Source organism: Bufo gargarizans, chromosome 4 (genome assembly GCF_014858855.1).
Source record: "Bufo gargarizans isolate SCDJY-AF-19 chromosome 4, ASM1485885v1, whole genome shotgun sequence".
Lineage (NCBI taxonomy): Eukaryota > Metazoa > Chordata > Amphibia > Anura > Bufonidae > Bufo > Bufo gargarizans.
In genome coordinates, this window is record NC_058083.1 from 290,150,561 (window position 1) to 290,168,970 (window position 18,410).

At 41.8% G+C, this 18,410-nt stretch overlaps 1 protein-coding gene across 3 annotated transcripts in view; it reads right to left on the reverse strand.

Annotated features, from left to right (window-relative positions):
- Positions 1-11,184: 11,184 nt before the first annotated feature.
- Positions 11,185-18,410, reverse strand: part of CDK19 (cyclin dependent kinase 19) — a 198,230-nt gene continuing 191,004 nt past the window's right edge. The window contains exons 13-14 of one of the 3 annotated variants that reach the window (XM_044288594.1): positions 12,339-12,466; positions 11,185-11,896 (exon numbers count right to left, since the gene is read on the reverse strand). In XM_044288594.1, coding sequence (XP_044144529.1) covers positions 12,344-12,466 — 123 coding nt within the window. In that variant the 3' untranslated portion in view covers positions 11,185-11,896; positions 12,339-12,343. Of the gene's footprint in view, positions 12,467-15,228; positions 17,395-18,410 lie in introns of those variants that run through there. The other 2 variants (XM_044288593.1, XM_044288595.1) reach the window with 2 other exon arrangements.

Consider the following 18,410-nt stretch of genomic DNA (forward strand, 5'->3'; position numbering starts at 1 on the left):
AGTTTCCTAACAGGGACATAAACTGAATGTTGGTGTCAGGAGCTGTGGCTGCAGCCAGAGCAATGTACTATAGCTATCCCCATCAAAGCAAGAGTCCTCCTGCAGTGGAATCCACAAGATCAAGGCTCAAGGGACACATTTTAACAGTGTATGTGAAGAGGTAAGAGCAATATATATCTGGCAAATGAGAAGAACAATATAAGATATTCTAGAAGTAAAAAAAGTTGTGACAATATATGAATCGAGCAGATATAAGCAGTGACTTTTATAAGGTTGACTTTGGTGCAATTAGAAGCCTCATGCGAAATTTGTTAATTTGTGCAAAATAAAAAAATATATATATAAAAAAGAAAAGAAATGAATCGCACATCGAGCTGCTATGCTTTGATCTCATCCCTGTATATATTTTGCTTAACATTTCCAACAAATATTTCTACTATTGAAATCACACTTTTAGCCTCTGTATATGTACATGCCAGCAAAATCTCCCGATATAAATAGAAGGCTGGGATGTGTCCCAGTGTATAGACATGCCATGGATTACATCGTTTCGAGGCTTCCATCATAATAAAAAAGGAGGCATTAGATCTTGCAGTATGTCTTTCACTTTACACTGTTGTATGAAAGGAATAGTGTAGCTTGCTATGCCATTCCATACTTTTTTTTTACACTATACTGATGTATACTGACTATATGGAGACCAAAAGGACACTTTTTGCCTATGTTGGGTGAATGAAGCCTTATGGATACACTTTATTATCCAGAAATTTCTGGTGCAGATTGCAGTGCAAATAACCTTCTGCAACTTTTCCTGTTTTAGGTGTAGAAAATGGTCTAAACGTAAGAAGCTCGGAAGCTGGGTTAGATTTATACTGGTGCTGGCGCCTCTACATAACTCCAGCGGATCCACCGCCAGCTATAGGGGTTATTAATAACGACATCTAAAACACCAGTCTTAATAAATGACCCCCTTGTCGTGTATATCAGGAGCTTTTCAAGATGTACACATTACTGATATACCACTAAGGAGACCAGAAGAGGTCTACTTTTGAGTATAGCGGTACAGTTTATCTTTGTAAATAATGCATGTTAAGTGCATCCATGATTACAGGCTACAAGCACTGTGTCACGTGTTACCCCCATCTCCCCATTCTTTTGTCTATATGTCATCAAGAAGCAAGGGTTAGAAGCATGTGAGTTAAATGTATCACACACAGGTCTTTTTCTAGTATAAACATGGAAACCCACAGGTCTTCAGAGGAACTATATACACAAAATGGGAGATTTGTTTTTAAGATGCATTGGAGCAATTAAACTATTCTAAATCTGTGAAACCTGGAGACCCTGCAGTGTGAGGGGATAGCAGCTATGTCACTAATCTTTTATGGCTGCCATTATACAGCGCATTGCAGTGCGGTGAGACTCCGCTACTCTGTCTCTGTAAAGTCAGGCATGATGGGAAATGTAGGATTCATTAGGAAAACTATATTTGAGGGGAAGACGGAACCAAGATGGCTCTCAACCCACAAATTACACATCAAATAAAACTGGTATCCACGAGGCATAGACAAGAGCGTCTATCTTACTCTGTAATAATGGCCTATACTGCATAATATAGACAAATAAAGAAAAATCCTGGAGTGCTTCTTTAACAATTTTTTTTCAAATACATAGGTTTACTGATCTTGACTAATCTCCAAACTGATCATGAAAACAAAGTAATACTCAACTACAAAATTCTGCTAGTTGCTTGTTCTGCTCCCAGTCTACAAGACTTCAAGTCTCCCTTTAACCTTCTATTGGGTCTGTGTACAGAGCACAGTCCAGAACTTTGTGTGCCCTCAGCAGACACAGAATATTGGTTTAACATACATTTTTAAATGGGATGTGAGTTGGTCACTACGGTTTGAAACACAAAGAAACTTTTCTGAAAACTGCTTCAGTGACTTACATACATCAAATAACTCCAAATTCTATTGATTCCTGCCTTGTAGCTACCACAGTGAGCCTGCTTACAAAATCATTTATAATAACTTATTTTATTCTTGGCCCAGTCCCCTGATTCTCTGTGAATACAGCCTATTGAGTGGACCACAATAAGCCAATATGCTGATAGAACATTTGATTTTTGGAATGTGGTTGAGATAAAAGGATGTAAACCCTTGAAGAAGCTAGTGAAGAAACATAAGATTTTGTTTCATGGGAAAAGGACTGCGTGCAGTCAGCTGCAAACATCTGACATCCATCTTTGAGTAATCTGCTCTCTTTGGCAGATAAAAAACTGCCACCGTCAGCAGATGATATTGTGGTTAGAAATGGACATATGCAGGGGAAGTCAATGTGACTGCAGATAACGTTCAAGAAGCAAATATCAGATACATTCTGCTAAGCATAGTCAATGATATCTATTGACATTAAACTACTTTAAAATGATGGCATTGGTCACTAAGTGGACAGAGTGAAGTTTTAGTCTACATCATCTTTCAAATTAAAGACGACCTATATTACTGTAAATGTCATGGAAGCATTTACAGTAATCTAACCCCCTTGTTCCTCAGGAACAAAGCAACTCTTGCCAGTGACGAATGCCAATATTAATGGATAATCCCGATACTAAATATGTAAGGGTGCTGCCCACACTCCGATTTGTTTATACAGTTTTTGAAGCCAAAATCAGGTGTGAATCATAAAAAAGGACAAAGTATTAAGGACAAATAGTACTTCTCTGTTTTGAATCCACTTCTGGTTTTGAAAACTGCATAAAAAAAAACAACTGATTGTGTGATAGCACCCTAAAGTGCGACTGAATATGGCAACTCAGCATTTACTTAAAAGGATATACAGGGTGAGTCAAAACTCTCAGGACACCTTTTCATTTCAGAAATGAAAGGGATAATAAAATATCTAAATACCCCGGGAAGTAATGGGTGAGGGGGCCTATCTTTTAGGCTATTTCTGGAACATGGCCATCATCTTAAAAGCCACCATACTGGATCAAGGGCAAATTTTTCCAATGGGATCATGTAGCATATCGAAGAAGAATTTTCTCAGATCCATTGCTGCAATATGATTTGCAATATCTCATGTGGTTCAAATGTTATCAACACAGAGAGCTGCAACAACAACCGGGAATGTTCCCTGTGATGCACAGCTGTTTGATGTGTTCAATGTGTTGTCCCTGGTGCTCAACACAGAACTTGGAAGTTTTGAACTTTCTGTGTTGATACCACCGTATTGTGGCAATCAATTTCAGAGTAAATTCGGGTCTTTTTTGATATGCTACAAGAGCCATTGACAAAATGTGCCCTTGGATCCACTATGGCGACCATGTTCTTGACGTAGCCTGAAAGAAAGGCCGTCTCACCCATTATTTGCTGAGGTATTTAGATATTTCCTTTTTCCATTAGTTTCTGAAATAATAGGGCGTCCTAAGACTTTTGACTCACCCTGTAGATCTCCAAGGCTATGTTATCACTATAGACTACGGAAGTGATGAGTATGTGGTTTAAATGATAAAAACTGTGGGCAATTAACAGTCACCAGTGACATCAATATCTCAAGCCTTTTCCCATGTAACTATTTATACTAACCTGGGAGTATAGTTTCTCAATACGATATAAGGAACATAAGATGAATAGCAAAAATAACCAGGAGGAAAATAAAAATATCATCTTGTAATGGTACCATCTAAAACACCTTTGTATGAAGCTACCCTGTACTTACCAGCCTACTTTAATAGGATTCCTGCATGGACTATGAAATATTGATGTACTGATATCATCACAGCACCGGGGACAATAAAAATCCTAGTGCTTATATCCCAATAGAATAAACCCATATACATACATGAATATTCCCCACTAAAGTCATGTTGTCATGGATGGATGCGTCTATTAAGATCACTGGTTGTTATCTACAATGTATAGTGGTCACAAATAACACTCCTTAGTCACTTCAATATGAGGGGTCTTCTAAGAAGATTCTTTACATATTCACTGATTTCTCACATTAGCGGTGTGGCTTCTATTCCTAATGGGTATCTGATCCTACACTACAAATGGCCACTTTAGATATCCACGTCTATGTGTCATAATCACTTATGCGAATTACTTGTACCACAAATCTTATATTTGCTGAAACATCCATCTTGACAGATGAATAGAACAGGATGTAAAAGTACTAAGTTCAGTTTTGGCCACAATTAGCCGATTCTCATTCCCTATAGTCACACTAATTTGGAAAGATCTAGTATCCAGTCTCTCAGAAACTTACCACCAAGCGTGCATGACAATGTAAAGATACCTTGAGGAAGGGAAATTATTGGGAGCAAATATAGAAAAAAAGATCGTGGCACTCCCCTAAAATCTTCTTTATTCCAAAACATGGAAAGGTGATGGCAGTTTCACACACTTGCGCTTACTCTAGGCCCAACTGCGCAAAACCGCTGTTGCCTATTCATGTACCCTGCGACCTGTACCATAACGGCACTTTTAATTGTTATTTTGGAATAAAGAAGATTTTTTCGATATTTACTACCATTTACTATGCTGACATCGCTGAGCACCTATGCCGCTGGTTTGTGCACACACTCCAGGTCAAGGTGAATGTGGTGGGAGTTTGCTGTGCAGATCGTTGCGTTACAGTGCCTGTCAATGACTCTACTCTTGGAAATACTTATATGAGATGGTAGATTATTAACAGCTAAAAAGAACACATACACTAATTTCCAAATGGACTGTAATGATAGTGTCTACAATCTGTATTACTATGTCCCCAAACTATAGTTGAAAAAACTTAAAAGTATACCACTCAAAATATGACATTTCTGATACTGTTCTTTTTACAATGAGTATGCATTTGTAGCTTTAGTATGTAAATAATGAAAACTGAATGTCGAGGCTTAGAAGCAAAATGGCGGACACTTGTTACTCTACAGTGCATCGATAAAATTCGGCTGGGTGAAAGAGTCACATGGCATGAAGATAAATGAATACACCACACCTCATAGAAGAAGCTGAGCTTTACAACCGTGCAATATCAGCCCATTCTGTTGGTAAGGTACTGCTTCCTGAATATATTTAAATGTTTCAGAGAAATCTATCTCAACAATGCACAGAGCTAAATAAATATGACATAGAAATACATGTAGGAGAGTCTAACTGCAGATGGGTTCAGTCCAATGAATCCAGATCTCAATCTGCTGTGTCGAGCATTGGCAGCACTGACTGATAACTTGAGGGAAGCCTGCAGAAACCTTTTTATGTAACAACGGGGCCACTGCTCTACTGATCCTTGATACAATGTAATCAAGATAATCTTCTTATGTATCATGGATGTTTTGTATCTAATCAAGATATTTTGTAGCCATTATGTACTTTCAACGTGACAAACTGTAACCTAAGAGTAGCCACAGCACAGGCAACACTACTCATCTCAACTTCTCAAGCAATATATAAAAGGCACATTCACTTTACTGTACTTTACATTTACTGTAAATTAGCAATCTGATTTAAATGTTTTGGTAATAATCATTCAGTATCAATGCAGAAAACGATGAACAATAAAAGTATAGTTCAGGGGTGCACAACCTGCAGCCTACAATGCCAATGTGTGCAGCCCAACCATCCATATGTGTGTGGCTGCTCACATGACGTTTCCAGGTCACAGAGGACAGGGGTACTGGGATGGGCAAGTACTGAGTCTCCAATATATCAGGAGAATGGGTTGACCTCACGCCTGATTGGCACTGGACGGGGACCATCTAAGGCTGTGGCTCTCTCCATTGTACTTTAATGAAGTTACGCAATTATACCGTAGGTTGTTACCACAACTCCCATAAATCACAAATGGACAGAGCTATATACATGCATGGTCTCCTTCTCTCTAGATTGCTGACTGGGGGAACAGGGGACTCACATTCTTCCCTGGAAGTGGAATCTGCACCTATCAGACATTTATGTTGTCAATATGCAATAACTTTCTTAGATGGTAATACCCCTTTAAATTGTATTGCCACCCTGTAAAGGAACCTGTTGCATTGAAAATGGTGTCGGATCTGCAGGCAGCATGTTATAGAGCGTGACTGAAGTAGACTAATATACAGTTTTGTAGATAAAGATCCAGTATAACCTGTATTTCATTTGTTTACATAGCTGCTCATTTTGGGCATAGTTCAGTGGGCAGTCCTACTTAGTGACTGATAGCTATGTCTGTTTGCACACTGATACAAGCAAGGCTGTCAATCACTGAGCAGGACTATTAGACTCATAAGCTGGAATAAGCAACAATTCAAATGAATATACTGGTTATACCGAATCATTTCTCAGAAAGCTATATACAGAGCCTTGACCAAGTATTCATACCCCTTGAACGTTTCCACTTTTTTTTCACGTTATACCCACAAACTTAAATGTATTTTATTGGGATTTTATGTGATAGACCAGCACAAAGTACCAAGTAAGGGTGGAATGAAAAGTAAATGATACCTGGTTTTCAAAACTTTTAATAAATAAAAGTGTGGCATGTATCTGTATTCAGCCCCCTGTACTCTGATACCCCTAAAAAAAAAATTGTGTCACCAATTGCCTTCAGAAGTCACTGTTAACAGACTCCACCTGTATGTCATTTATTTTCAATATAACTACAGCTGTTCTGTGAAGGCCTCAAAAGGTTTGTTAGAAAACATTAGTGAACAAACAGCATCATGAAAACCAAGGAAAACACCAGACAGGTCAGGGATAAAGTTATAGAGAAGTGTAAAGCAGGGTTAGGTCATAATAAAATACCCCAAGTTCTGAACATCTCATGGAGCACTGTCTATTTCATCTTCTGAAAATGGAAGGAGTATGGCACTACAGCAAACCTACCAAAACATGTCCGTCGACCTAACCGTATACCGCAGGCAAGTGGAGTAATAATTAGAGAAGCAGCCAAGAGGCCTATGGTCACTCTGATGGAGCTGCACATCACCCTGAACACACCATCCCCATCGTGAAACATTGTGGTGGCAGCATCATGCTATGAAGAAGCTTTTCTTCAGTAATGACAGGGAAGCTGGTCAGAGTTGATGGGAAGATAGATGGAGCTAATTACAGGGCAATCCTGGAAGAAAACCTTGAAGTAGCTGCAAAAGACTTGAAACAAAGGGGTGGAGGTTCACCTTTCAGCAGAACAACAACCTTAAACATACAACCAGAGCTACAATGGAATGGTTTAGCTCAAAGCATATTAATGTGTTAGAATGGCCCAGTCAAAGTCCAGACCTAAATCCCATTGAGAATCTGTGGCAAGACTTGAGCTATTTTGCGAAAAAGAATGGGCAAAAATTTCAGCCTCAAGAAGTGCAAATCTGGTAGAGACATACCCCAAAAGACTTGCAGCTGTAATTTCTGAAAAAGCTGGTCCTACAAAGTACTGACTCAGGGGGGCTGAATACAAATGCACGCCGCACTTTCCGTTTTTTTATTGATTAAAATTTTTGTAAACCATGTATCATTTTCTTTTCACTTCACACATACTATGTGTGTTGGTCTATCATATAAAATCCCCCAAAAATACATTTATGTTTGTGGGTGTAAAAATGTGGAAAGGTTCCAGGGGTATGAATACTTGTTGAAGTCACTGCATCAAACTGCTCAGCTCCTCCTGCTTTATAACAGACTATAGACTCCACAGCACTTCAAGGTGACAAGTTCCCTTTAGGAGTGATAAAATACGACCTTTGGACAAGAAAAGGTTGTGCACCCGATGAAAACTACCATAATCATTCATATATAAATCTTATTATTGCTAGTGAAATATGTAAATATTCTTTCTCTGCTTTGAACCCACGGTACTATATTTGGGACACTATAGAATAAGCATTATTTGTGCCTAATACATACAAAAGTTGTAATGGTACAAATGCAAACAGATATTCACAATGATTTCAGAGGGTGAGAGCATGGGTGGTGTTACGAACCACCATGACTCTGCTGTACAGAACTTAGCTGACTGTTTGTTTTTACTATGGGAGCTCTATGTTTAGTAGGCAGTAGATGTATTTTTAGTCAATTGACTGACAGTTGTCTCACTTACTTGTTATTTGTGTGTATATATACATATATAGTGCAAAGTGCCTCATACATTAAATATAAATAAATAAAAAAATTGAAAGATTTAAGAACTCACACTCCTTTGAATTTTTCATAGGAACCTGTACCTTGGACAGGCCCAATGGCTTTTGCTGAGCAGTACAATTAAGGCTACTTTCACACTAGCGTTCGGGGCTCCGCTTGTGAGCTCCGTTTGAAGGCTCTCACAAGCGGCCCCGAACGGATCCGTACAGCCCCAATGCATTCTGAGTGGATGCAGATCCGCTCAGAATGCATCAGTTTGGCACCGTTTGGCCTCCGCTCCGCTCAGCAGGCGGACACCTGAACGCTGCTTGCAGCGTTTTCGTGTCCGCCTGGCCGTGCGGAGCCAAACGGATCCGTCCAGACTTACAATGCAAGTCAATGGGGACGGATCCGTTTGACGTTGACACAATATGGTGCAATTTCAAACTGATCCGTCCCCCATTGACTTTCAATGCAAAGTCAGGAGTCCCCATCAGATCGGAGTTTTCTCCGATCCGATGGTATATTTTAACTTGAAGCGTCCCCATCACCATGGGAACGCCTCTATGTTAGAATATACCATCGGATTTGAGTTACATCGTAAACCTCAGATCCGACAGTATATTCTAACACAGAGGCGTTCCCATGGTGATGGGGACGCTTCATGTTAGAATATACTGAGAACTGTGTACATGACTGCCCCCTGCTGCCTGGCAGATGCTGCCAGGCAGCAGGGGGCAGACCCCCCCCCCCTCCTCCTGTAATTAACTTATTGGTGGCCAGTGCGGGCCCCCCTCACTCCCCAGTATTAAATATTACCAGTGCGGCGGCCTCCCCCTCCCTCCCTCCCCAGTATTAAATATGACCAGTGCGGCCTCCCCCTCCCTCCCCAGTATTAAATATTACCAGTGCGGCGGCCTCCCCCTCCCTCCCCAGTATTAAATATTACCAGTGCGGCCCCCTCCCTCGATATTTATTGGTGGCCGGGCCAGTGCGGATTCCAAGTATTGTGAGCAGTGCGGCCTCCCCTCTCCCCCCTAATTAAAATCACCCCCCCCCCCCATCATTGGTGGCAGCGGAGAGTACCGATCGGAGTCCCAGTTTAAATCGCTGGGGCTCCGATCGGTTACCATGGCAACCAAGACGCTATTGCAGTCTTGGCTGCCATGGTTACTTGGCAATAAATACAAGCATTATACTTACCTGAAGAGCTGCGATGTCTGACCGGCCGGGCGCTCCTCCTACTGGTAAGTGACAGGTCTTTAGCAATGCGCCGCACAGACCTTTCACTTACCAGTAGGAGGAGCTCCCGGCCGGTCAGACATCGCAGCTCTTCAGGTAAGTATAATGCTTGTATTTATTGCCAAGTAACCATGGCAGCCAAGACTGCAATAACGTCTTGGTTGCCATGGTAACCGATCGGAGCCCCAGCGATTTAAACTGGGACTCCGATCGGTACTCTCCGCTGCCACCAATGATGGGGGGGGGTGATTTTAATTAGGGGGGGAGAGGGGAGGCCGCACTGCTCACAATACTTGGAATCCGCACTGGCCCGGCCACCAATAAATATAGAGGGAGGGGGCCGCACTGGTCATATTTAATACTGGGGAGGGAGGGAGGGAGGGGGAGGCCGCCGCACTGGTCATATTTAATACTGGGGAGGGAGGGGGGCCGCACTGGCCACCAATAAGTTAAATACAGGAGGGGGGGGGGGGGGTCTGCCCCCTGCTGCCTGGCAGCATCTGCCAGGCAGCAGGGGGCAGTCGTGTACACAGTTCTCAGTATATTCTAACATGAAGCGTCCCCATCACCATGGGAACGCTTCTGTGTTTAGAATATACTGTCGGATCTGAGTTTTCCGAAGTGAAAAATCAGATCTGAAATAAACAGTTATGCAAACGGTAAATAGTTCTGAACGGATGCAAGCGTTTGCATTATAGGAGCGGATCCGTCTGTGCAGACACCAGACGGATCCGCTCCTAACGCAAGTGTGAAAGTAGCCTAAGAACACATTTCAACCACTACTCTCCTCTTTAAAGGGCTTGTCCATCCGTAAGTTAGCAAATATTGAAGAGTGTCTTATGAAATGTTATACAACTCTCTCTGTGAACTAAACATAATAACTAGAGATGAGCGAATTTCATATTTTGTTTGGTGGTAAAGGCAGAATTGGTGGTAAAGGCACATTCTGTTACCACGGACTATAATGCAACTCTATGACGGAATGCATAACGGAATGCCTTTAGAGGCATTCCATTATTCATTCCGTCATAATAGAAGTCTATGGGCTGCAAAGCGGATCCGTCCCGTTTCCGTTATGCAGGCGAGTCCTCTCCTGCATAACGGAAACGGGACGGATCCATTATGCAGGCCATAGACTTCTATTATGACGGAATAAATAACGGAATGCCTCTAAAGGCATTCCGTTATGCATTCTGTCATAGAATTGTGTTATAGTAACAAAATCCGTAATGCAATTCTACTTTTACCACCAAAACGAAGCGTCTCTAATAATAACAGCTAAGCCTCTCTCCTGGAATCTAGGCTCTCTGTTCTTAGGCTACATTCACACCTTTTATTACTACTTTTGTGGATTCTATTCCTTTTTGATAACCAGAATAGTGCAGCATTGTTTCCTGTGTTATTTTTCCACAATGTCAATGTGAACAGAGTTTAAAGGGGTTGTTCAGCAAAGTTGGACAACCCCCTTTAAGCTATACTGATACACCGTATTAACTGCAACTGTGAGACGAGGTCTGTTTCAGCATCTGAATGCAAAGGAAAATAAAGGTGCACAACTGTACATTATACAATAATTAAAGTTTAAAATTGAGTTTTCAGAGACTTTTTAATGAATGACCTTTTTAATGAATGACCATCCTGAAAGCATCTGTGTTTGTCCCATGTTCATATGTGTCTGCATTGCTGAGAAAAATGATGATTTAATATATGCAAATGAGCCTTTAGGAGCAACGGGCCTGGCCCCGTCAATCAAAGTGCAGAGGGAGTGGCAGTTGCAGAGACCGCAGAGCCTCTAGGTGTAATGGCAACTCCCCCGTTGCTCCTAGAAGCTCATTTGCATAAATTAAAACATTATTTTACTAATGTGTGCACATATGAACATAGGACCGGCAGAGATGTCTTCACCTGCCAAGCGCACATGTAACAGGTCATCCAGTTTCATGGGTACAAATCTGTTGACAGATGGCCTTTAAGTACTTTAAGTACAAATTAATAAACTTAGGGAACCGCCCTTAAAAAAGATTGTTGTTGTGGTACCACTTTTTCCACACCTGAGTGGTGTGTGTCATTCCTGTAGGTCATCTGTACACTTGGCAGGTCCAAACATATTCATGCATCTGTTGGGGTATCCAGTCTTGACTTCTATGTATCATATAATGCGACGCAGATTAAAAGCCAAACTATAATATGTTTAAAAGAAATTGAACTGCAGAATTTCCCTACATCCTGCAAAGCAGTTTAACTCTTTGGATGATGCACTGGAAAGACGTCTGGCAATCAAATGTTAAACTATCGCAAGGGTGAATGAAGCGCTGGCAAAGCAGAGGTTCAGGTCTACCCAGATTGACTTGACTTGTACAGATAAATTGTACTACAGTTCCATTTACTCCAGCCACTCCTGAGTTGGATCTCGCATGTATATCTTCTTTCCTGATGCAGGCTCATTGATATTTATTTTTACAATTCTCTTAATTAAAAAATAAAATAAAAGCAAGATAGGAAATTTGGAACAGTAAAAAGTTCTTGTTCTTGACATCCATATGCAAAACTGCAATGCTCTGTGAACAGAACACAGTGCTTAAAAGGTGCATTTGTGTTTTCTCTTGATTTTACATATACAAAACTATACACAGCTAGAAAGCTTGCGGTTATCTTTATACAACAAAGAATTCCATTCGGCAGCCTGCTAAATCACTTTCACACAGCTACGGCATGGAAAAGCTGCACGATGAATACTTCCTTAAAAAAAAAAAAAAGAAAAAAGGAAACAAAATATATATATATACACAAGTGCTGGCAGGTCACATTTTCTCACCAGTGTGACTGCAACAACTAATGCAAGAAGGTGTAAGGAGATCATGAATGATGGGACGGTCTCCACGCTCTTGCTGAAGTTTCCAAAGGGCACTATTGTATTTCTGAATAGCCCACAAAAAGCGTCCTAGAACTTCTGTTCTTACAACTAGTGCATGCGCTGTGGGTTGTCTTCGTACTGCTCACCTGCCCTAGTACCTGTGAGGCTGATGGTACTGTGAGCTCTGTTGAGATGTTGTAGAATAACCCAATGTATTCTGGGGCTGAGAAGATCCCTGAATGTTGCTTTGGTAACCCAGTCGTGAAGAGGAGTGCTTCAAGAATTAAAGAGAAAAATGTTAATAAACAATATAGCCATTATTGATACACTTTATGTAAACGATTCACTGAGGCTAAAAATCCCCACAAGTCACTGAACACTCTTTAGGGTATATTTACTCAGTAGACTTTATGACAAGGATTTTGGTGTGTTTTCTGCAACAAAATCGGGGTCAAAAACCTTTTACCATGAGCTTCCTGTTGTTGTTATGTAGTTAGGGCTCTTTCACACCTGCGTTCTTTTCTTCCGGCATAGAGTTCCGTCGTCGGGGCTCTATGCCGGAAGAATCCTGATCAGTTTTATCCTAATGCATTCTGAATGGAGAGAAATCCGTTCAGGATGCATCAGGATGTCTTCAGTTCCAGACCGGAACATTTTTTGGCCGGAGAAAATACCGCAGCATGCTGCGCTTTTTGCTCCGGCCAAAAATCCTGAAGACTTGCCTCAAGGCCGGATCCGGAATTAATGCCCATTGAAAGGCATTAATCCGGATCCGGCCTTAAGCTAAACGTCGTTTCGGCGCATTGCCGGATCCGACGTTTAGCTTTTTTAGAGTGATTACCATGGCTGCCGGGACGCTAAAGTTCTGGCAGCCATGGTAAAGTGTAGTGGGGAGCAGTATACTTACCATCCGTGCGGCTCCCGGGGCGCTCCAGAGTGACCTCAGGGCGCCCCAGGCGCATGGATGACGTGATCGCATGGCACGTCATCCATGCGCATGGGGCGCTCTGACGTCATCCTGGAGCGCCCCGGGAGCCGCACAGACTGTAAGTATACCGCTCCCCCGCTCCTACTATGGCAACCAGGACTTTAATAGCGTCCTGGCTGCCATAGTAACACTGAAAGCATTTTGAAGACGGATCCGTCTTCAAATGCTTTCAGTTCACTTGCGTTTTTCCGGATCCGGCGTGTAATTCCGGCAAGTGGAGTACACGCCGGATCCGGACTACGCAAGTGTAAAAGAGGCCTTAGTTTTATGTAATTCATACAGCAGGGATGAACGATCATGGCATGGTTTCCATGAATTTGCCCCATTGTCCCAAAATACATGTAGATTTTTTTCCATCATGTATTATTTCCACTTTTCCATCATGTATTTCCACTGTTTTCACTGAACAGAAACATAATAGGTCCTAACAAACCCCACTGGCTTAAAGTGCTTGTCCAATTTCAGGAGAAAACCGGACAACCTTCGAGATCAACCTCAAATAAAGAACTGGTAAGTACTTACCTGGCAGATCCTGCACAATAACTCCAGTTCTCCATGCTGGGCCCTATTACCTGGCTGCAGTGGTGACATCATGTCAACAAGTGACCACTACAGCCAATCACTGTGTACAGACAATGTCAGTGTGATGCGGGCCTCAGACTAAGGGCCCATTCACACGACTGTATTTTATTTTGTCCACATCCGTTCCGCTATTTTGTGGATTGGATGTAAACCCATTCATTTCAATGGGGCCTCAACACGGTGTGCTGTCCGCATCTGCACTTCCATTCCGCAGCCCTGCAAAAAAGATAGAACATCCTATTCTTGTCTGTTTTTGCGGACAAGAATAGGCATTTCTGTCATAGGGAAGGATGCTTTGATCCACAAAATGCAGAACACACATGGCCGGTACCTGTGTTTTGCGGATCCGCAATTTGCAGTCCGCAAAAACGGATATGGTCGTTTGAATGAGCCCTAACACTGCATTGCTTTGAAATATAAGGTCTCCTATAAAAAGAAAATGATTAAAATTAAACAATTGTACATATTTTACAGTATAGTAATTCTACAAAAGCCTCTGTACCTAATGTTGCCAACATACAACAGCCCACAGCAACTCAATACTTATCTCAAGTAACATCCTCACTAACATGGGGCTTGATAAAGTTTCAGCAATGGCTATTTAGGCTACTTTCACACTAGCGCTTGATCGGATCCGTTCTGAACGGATCCGATCATATTAATGCAGACGGAGGCTCCGTTCAGTACGGATCCGTCTGCATTAATAACTTAGAAAAACTTCTAAGTGCGCAAGATGCCTGAGCGGATCCGTTCAGACTTTCAATGTAAAGTCAATGGGGGACGGATCTGCTTGAAGATTGAGCCATAGGGTGACATCTTCAAGCGGATCCGTTCCCATTGACTTACATTGTAAGTCTGGACGGATCCGCTCGCCTCCGCACGGCCAGGCGGACAGCTGAACGCTGCAAGCAGCGTTCAGCTGTCCGCCTGGCCGTGCGGAGGCGAGCGGAGTGGAGGCTGAACGCCGCCAGACTGATGCAGTCTGAGCGGATCCGCTCCATTCAGACTGCATCAGGGCTGGACGGAGGCGTTCGGGTCCGCTCGTGAGCTCCTTCAAACGGAGCTCACGAGCGGACCGACGAACGCTAGTGTGAAAGTAGCCTTATTGCTACAGGTAAGAAAGGTCTAATATTACAGTACATGGAAAATATGTTCAAGTGCTCTGCCAAGTCTTCTTATCTGATGGGGAAGAACGGAAAGAGTCTTTTATTGGACAACTTACGAGGACTGGTAACAAGGAGTCAGCTAGGAAAAGTGAACAGACTTCAATATGCTGCTGTTTCCATCCCCTTTCCATCCACTAACATCTAAACCAGTGTTATCAAAACTGATGTAAGGGAAAACTGGCCTAATTGCCCATAGCAACCAATCAGATACCACCTTTTATTTTCCAAAGAAACTGTGAAAAATCAAAAGGTGGAATCTGATTGGTTGCTATGGGCATCTAAGCCAGTTTTCCTTTACACTAGTTTTGATAAATCTCCCCCAATTGTGTACAAATGTGTGATTACTTGCTATTGCATTTTAAACTAGCATCAAATGAAATGAACATACAACATATAAATTGTCAAGCACCACACTATGGGTGCCTGTACACGGTGCATTGCGGCAGTTGGATCTACACCTGTATCCACTGGACCTGTACTGCACACACCATTGGTCAAACCAAAGGGTGAACAACCACCCTGAAAGAGATATTATAATCTGGTCAGAACATGATCTATTGCTGCATAAGTACAATCCCCATACAATAATATCACATTTCAACAAAATCTATTCATAGGACCTTTTAACAATCAGAACATATCCCTCACATACCACTAAATACATAGGTTATGTATAGACTAATAACTCATTTTGGTATGATAAATAACTGAGGTTAGCAGATATATTTTGATCAGAACACATCTGAGCCCACCTACTCCAGCAAGGTGACCTCAGTCCAGGCAGGGACCTACTCTAATTCCTATATTATGTTATTGGTCATTTACACTCCGTATGTGCAGCACCAATCAGCTGGTTGAAAAGAAAGCTGCGCGCTGTACCAGTGCAGCCTTCCCTTCATTGTTTACCTGCTTGCTGTCAACATTGCAAGGGTGAGCAGGTGTAATTACAAGAAGTTGTCCCATTCACTTCAATGTGACTGCTCGTTCCTATACAAGTGTATACTACAGATCCACCCCTTTGTATTTAGTGTTAAGTGAGTGCTATTATGTTTTTGTTTTTTTCCATAAATGTGGCAATGCACCCCTGAGTACTTAATTATAATATCATGCAGGATGTTTTTATATTTTTTTATTTATTTCTATGACCCTTTAACACTTGACAATGGACAGTAGCACTCTTATTTTTCAAAATGACATACATGAGCATACACGCAGACATTTGTCTGCATAAGCCCTACAATAAGGTTGATAACAATATTTTCCAAACATCCTGAATAACCTTCACCCACATGCATTCCTTTTAAAGGCCATGGGCACAATCAGTATCCAACTATGTGGCTTGAACTATGAGGTTGTAGAATATCTCAGTGACTTACAAGGATTCTTTACTTTACATCCTGAGGTTATCAGCTGAAATGTCTGGTTTAGTAACTGCTTGCATTTCCCAACATAATAACAATCCTTATTTACTGGTCACACTCAGATAGACCTTTATTGAAGACTGCTGGCAGTTCATTCATAAACAACTAGTAGGAATAATAGAGGAATGACACAACATAACAAAATGCTCCAAAATCATTATTACATGGGGAAAGCAAGTAAAGCAGACATGTCAGGAGAGGTGACAGTTTCTCTCTAAGGTGTCTTAACATGTGATGACTTTTCAAACCAACAGGCAACAATACCTTTTGTAAATGTAAATGACACTGAGGCCAAAGCCAGACATGGTGGACATTTTCAGTGAATCTGTGCTATATACAGATTTTGCTGTGGATCTGCAAAGGGTGCAATCCCCAATGACAATCTGCCAGAGAATGAGGATGAAGCATATTTAAAAATGTCAGCATGCACTGAATTCCATTAGGATTTCTTTTTCCACTACGTGGTTTGAAAGAAACCATCCACATGTACTGCATTGTAAATAGTTGCACATTTTCATATAGTAATATAGGGGGTTATTTATTAAGACCAGCGCTTAATATCCCCTATAGCTGGCGGGTGGATCCACAGGAGTTATGTACAGGCGCCAATCCCTACATAACTTCAGCTCATCCACCGCTGCTTCGAAATATAAGACAGCTTCCTAGCTGTCTTACATTTAGACCATTTTCTACACCTAAAACAGACGTAGAAAATGGTAAATGAGACGGGCCTGTGCAGCATCCGACAGATGGCAAGGGGTCTTTTCTTAGTGTTTTTGTCGTGACGCCAGTTGCATTGAAGCAACAAGGGCACAGGGCCCCTTTTAGTGATATGGAGGTACCCAGTGTAGGTTATGCCAAAGTGGCCTAAATGTCCCTTAACGGTGTTGCACATGTCACGGTGCTCCTACCTGGATAAGCCAGCCCCCAGGAGTTTTCATCCGAAGCAGAGCAAATAGGGGAAATAGTTGAGGGATTTGAAGAAATGATTGAGTCCAGACATTGTATAACGTTGAACAGCAGCTTTACTTGCATAAACGTTCACCTGAAACAGTTTTCCAACCTTGTCTTAGTTACCAGCAGGCTTTGGCATTAGTTCTGGCAGGCAAACACACTTGGCTCTGCTACATCTGTTGCTTTTTAGCTCTGCTGTGCTAACAGGATTAAATAGAAAGCTTTTCCTTTGGCTGTATGCTGCAACATTAAATAGGAAGCTTTTCCTTTGGCTGTATGCTGCAAATTCTTTCTTTATTCTGACTCTAGCTTTGTCCAGGGAACTATCTTCTGGCTTCAGAGTCTTCAGGCTTTGGCCTCTGGATCCAGCAGAGCTGGTGCTCTGCTGGCATGGACACAGCCTTCCCCAAGGAGGGGGTACTCTATTTTGCCCCCTCCCCTAGAAGGGATAGGCTAGACTAACTCTAAATAGCTAAACTCCTCCCTTTCTTAGAGAGAGCTAGAATGGGAAGAAGGGTTCCATTCTATGCAAAATAGCTCTACCATTAGTGCCGCCATCTGCTGGTGAACCAGGTACATTACATGTTAACAGTAACAAAGTAAGAAATACAAATACACAATGTGCAGTACCTGGTAATAAACAAAGGGGATGACATAAGGTCAACCACAGAAGACAGTGGGGAGGTGTAGAGGTGGTTATGCACCTCTGGGGCGTTACACCTGCAACTTTCTCCTCCAGGCCACGCCTACTTTTTTAGACCTGGCGAGAGTGAGGAAAAGTCACAGATTGTGGCACAAAGGACCTTTGTGCTCCAATCTGCGCCAAAAATATGCCTAATATAGGTCAATTTCTGGTTAGTAAATTACCCCCATAGTTTTTTAATTCTGCAATCTTGAATCGTCACAAAAAATTCTGCCACTTTCTGAATGCTTTGTCATCATTTATCCCTGACCTTTTATTCATTTACAGCAGCCGACTGTTTCAATCGCTAAGAAACCAGCAAAACAAAATAAATATTAACCACTATACACAGGACCAACACAGCTGCTGCAATAGCGTAAATTGCAGTAACCTGAGATGATCCTAAATTGTTTCTAAGACTATTG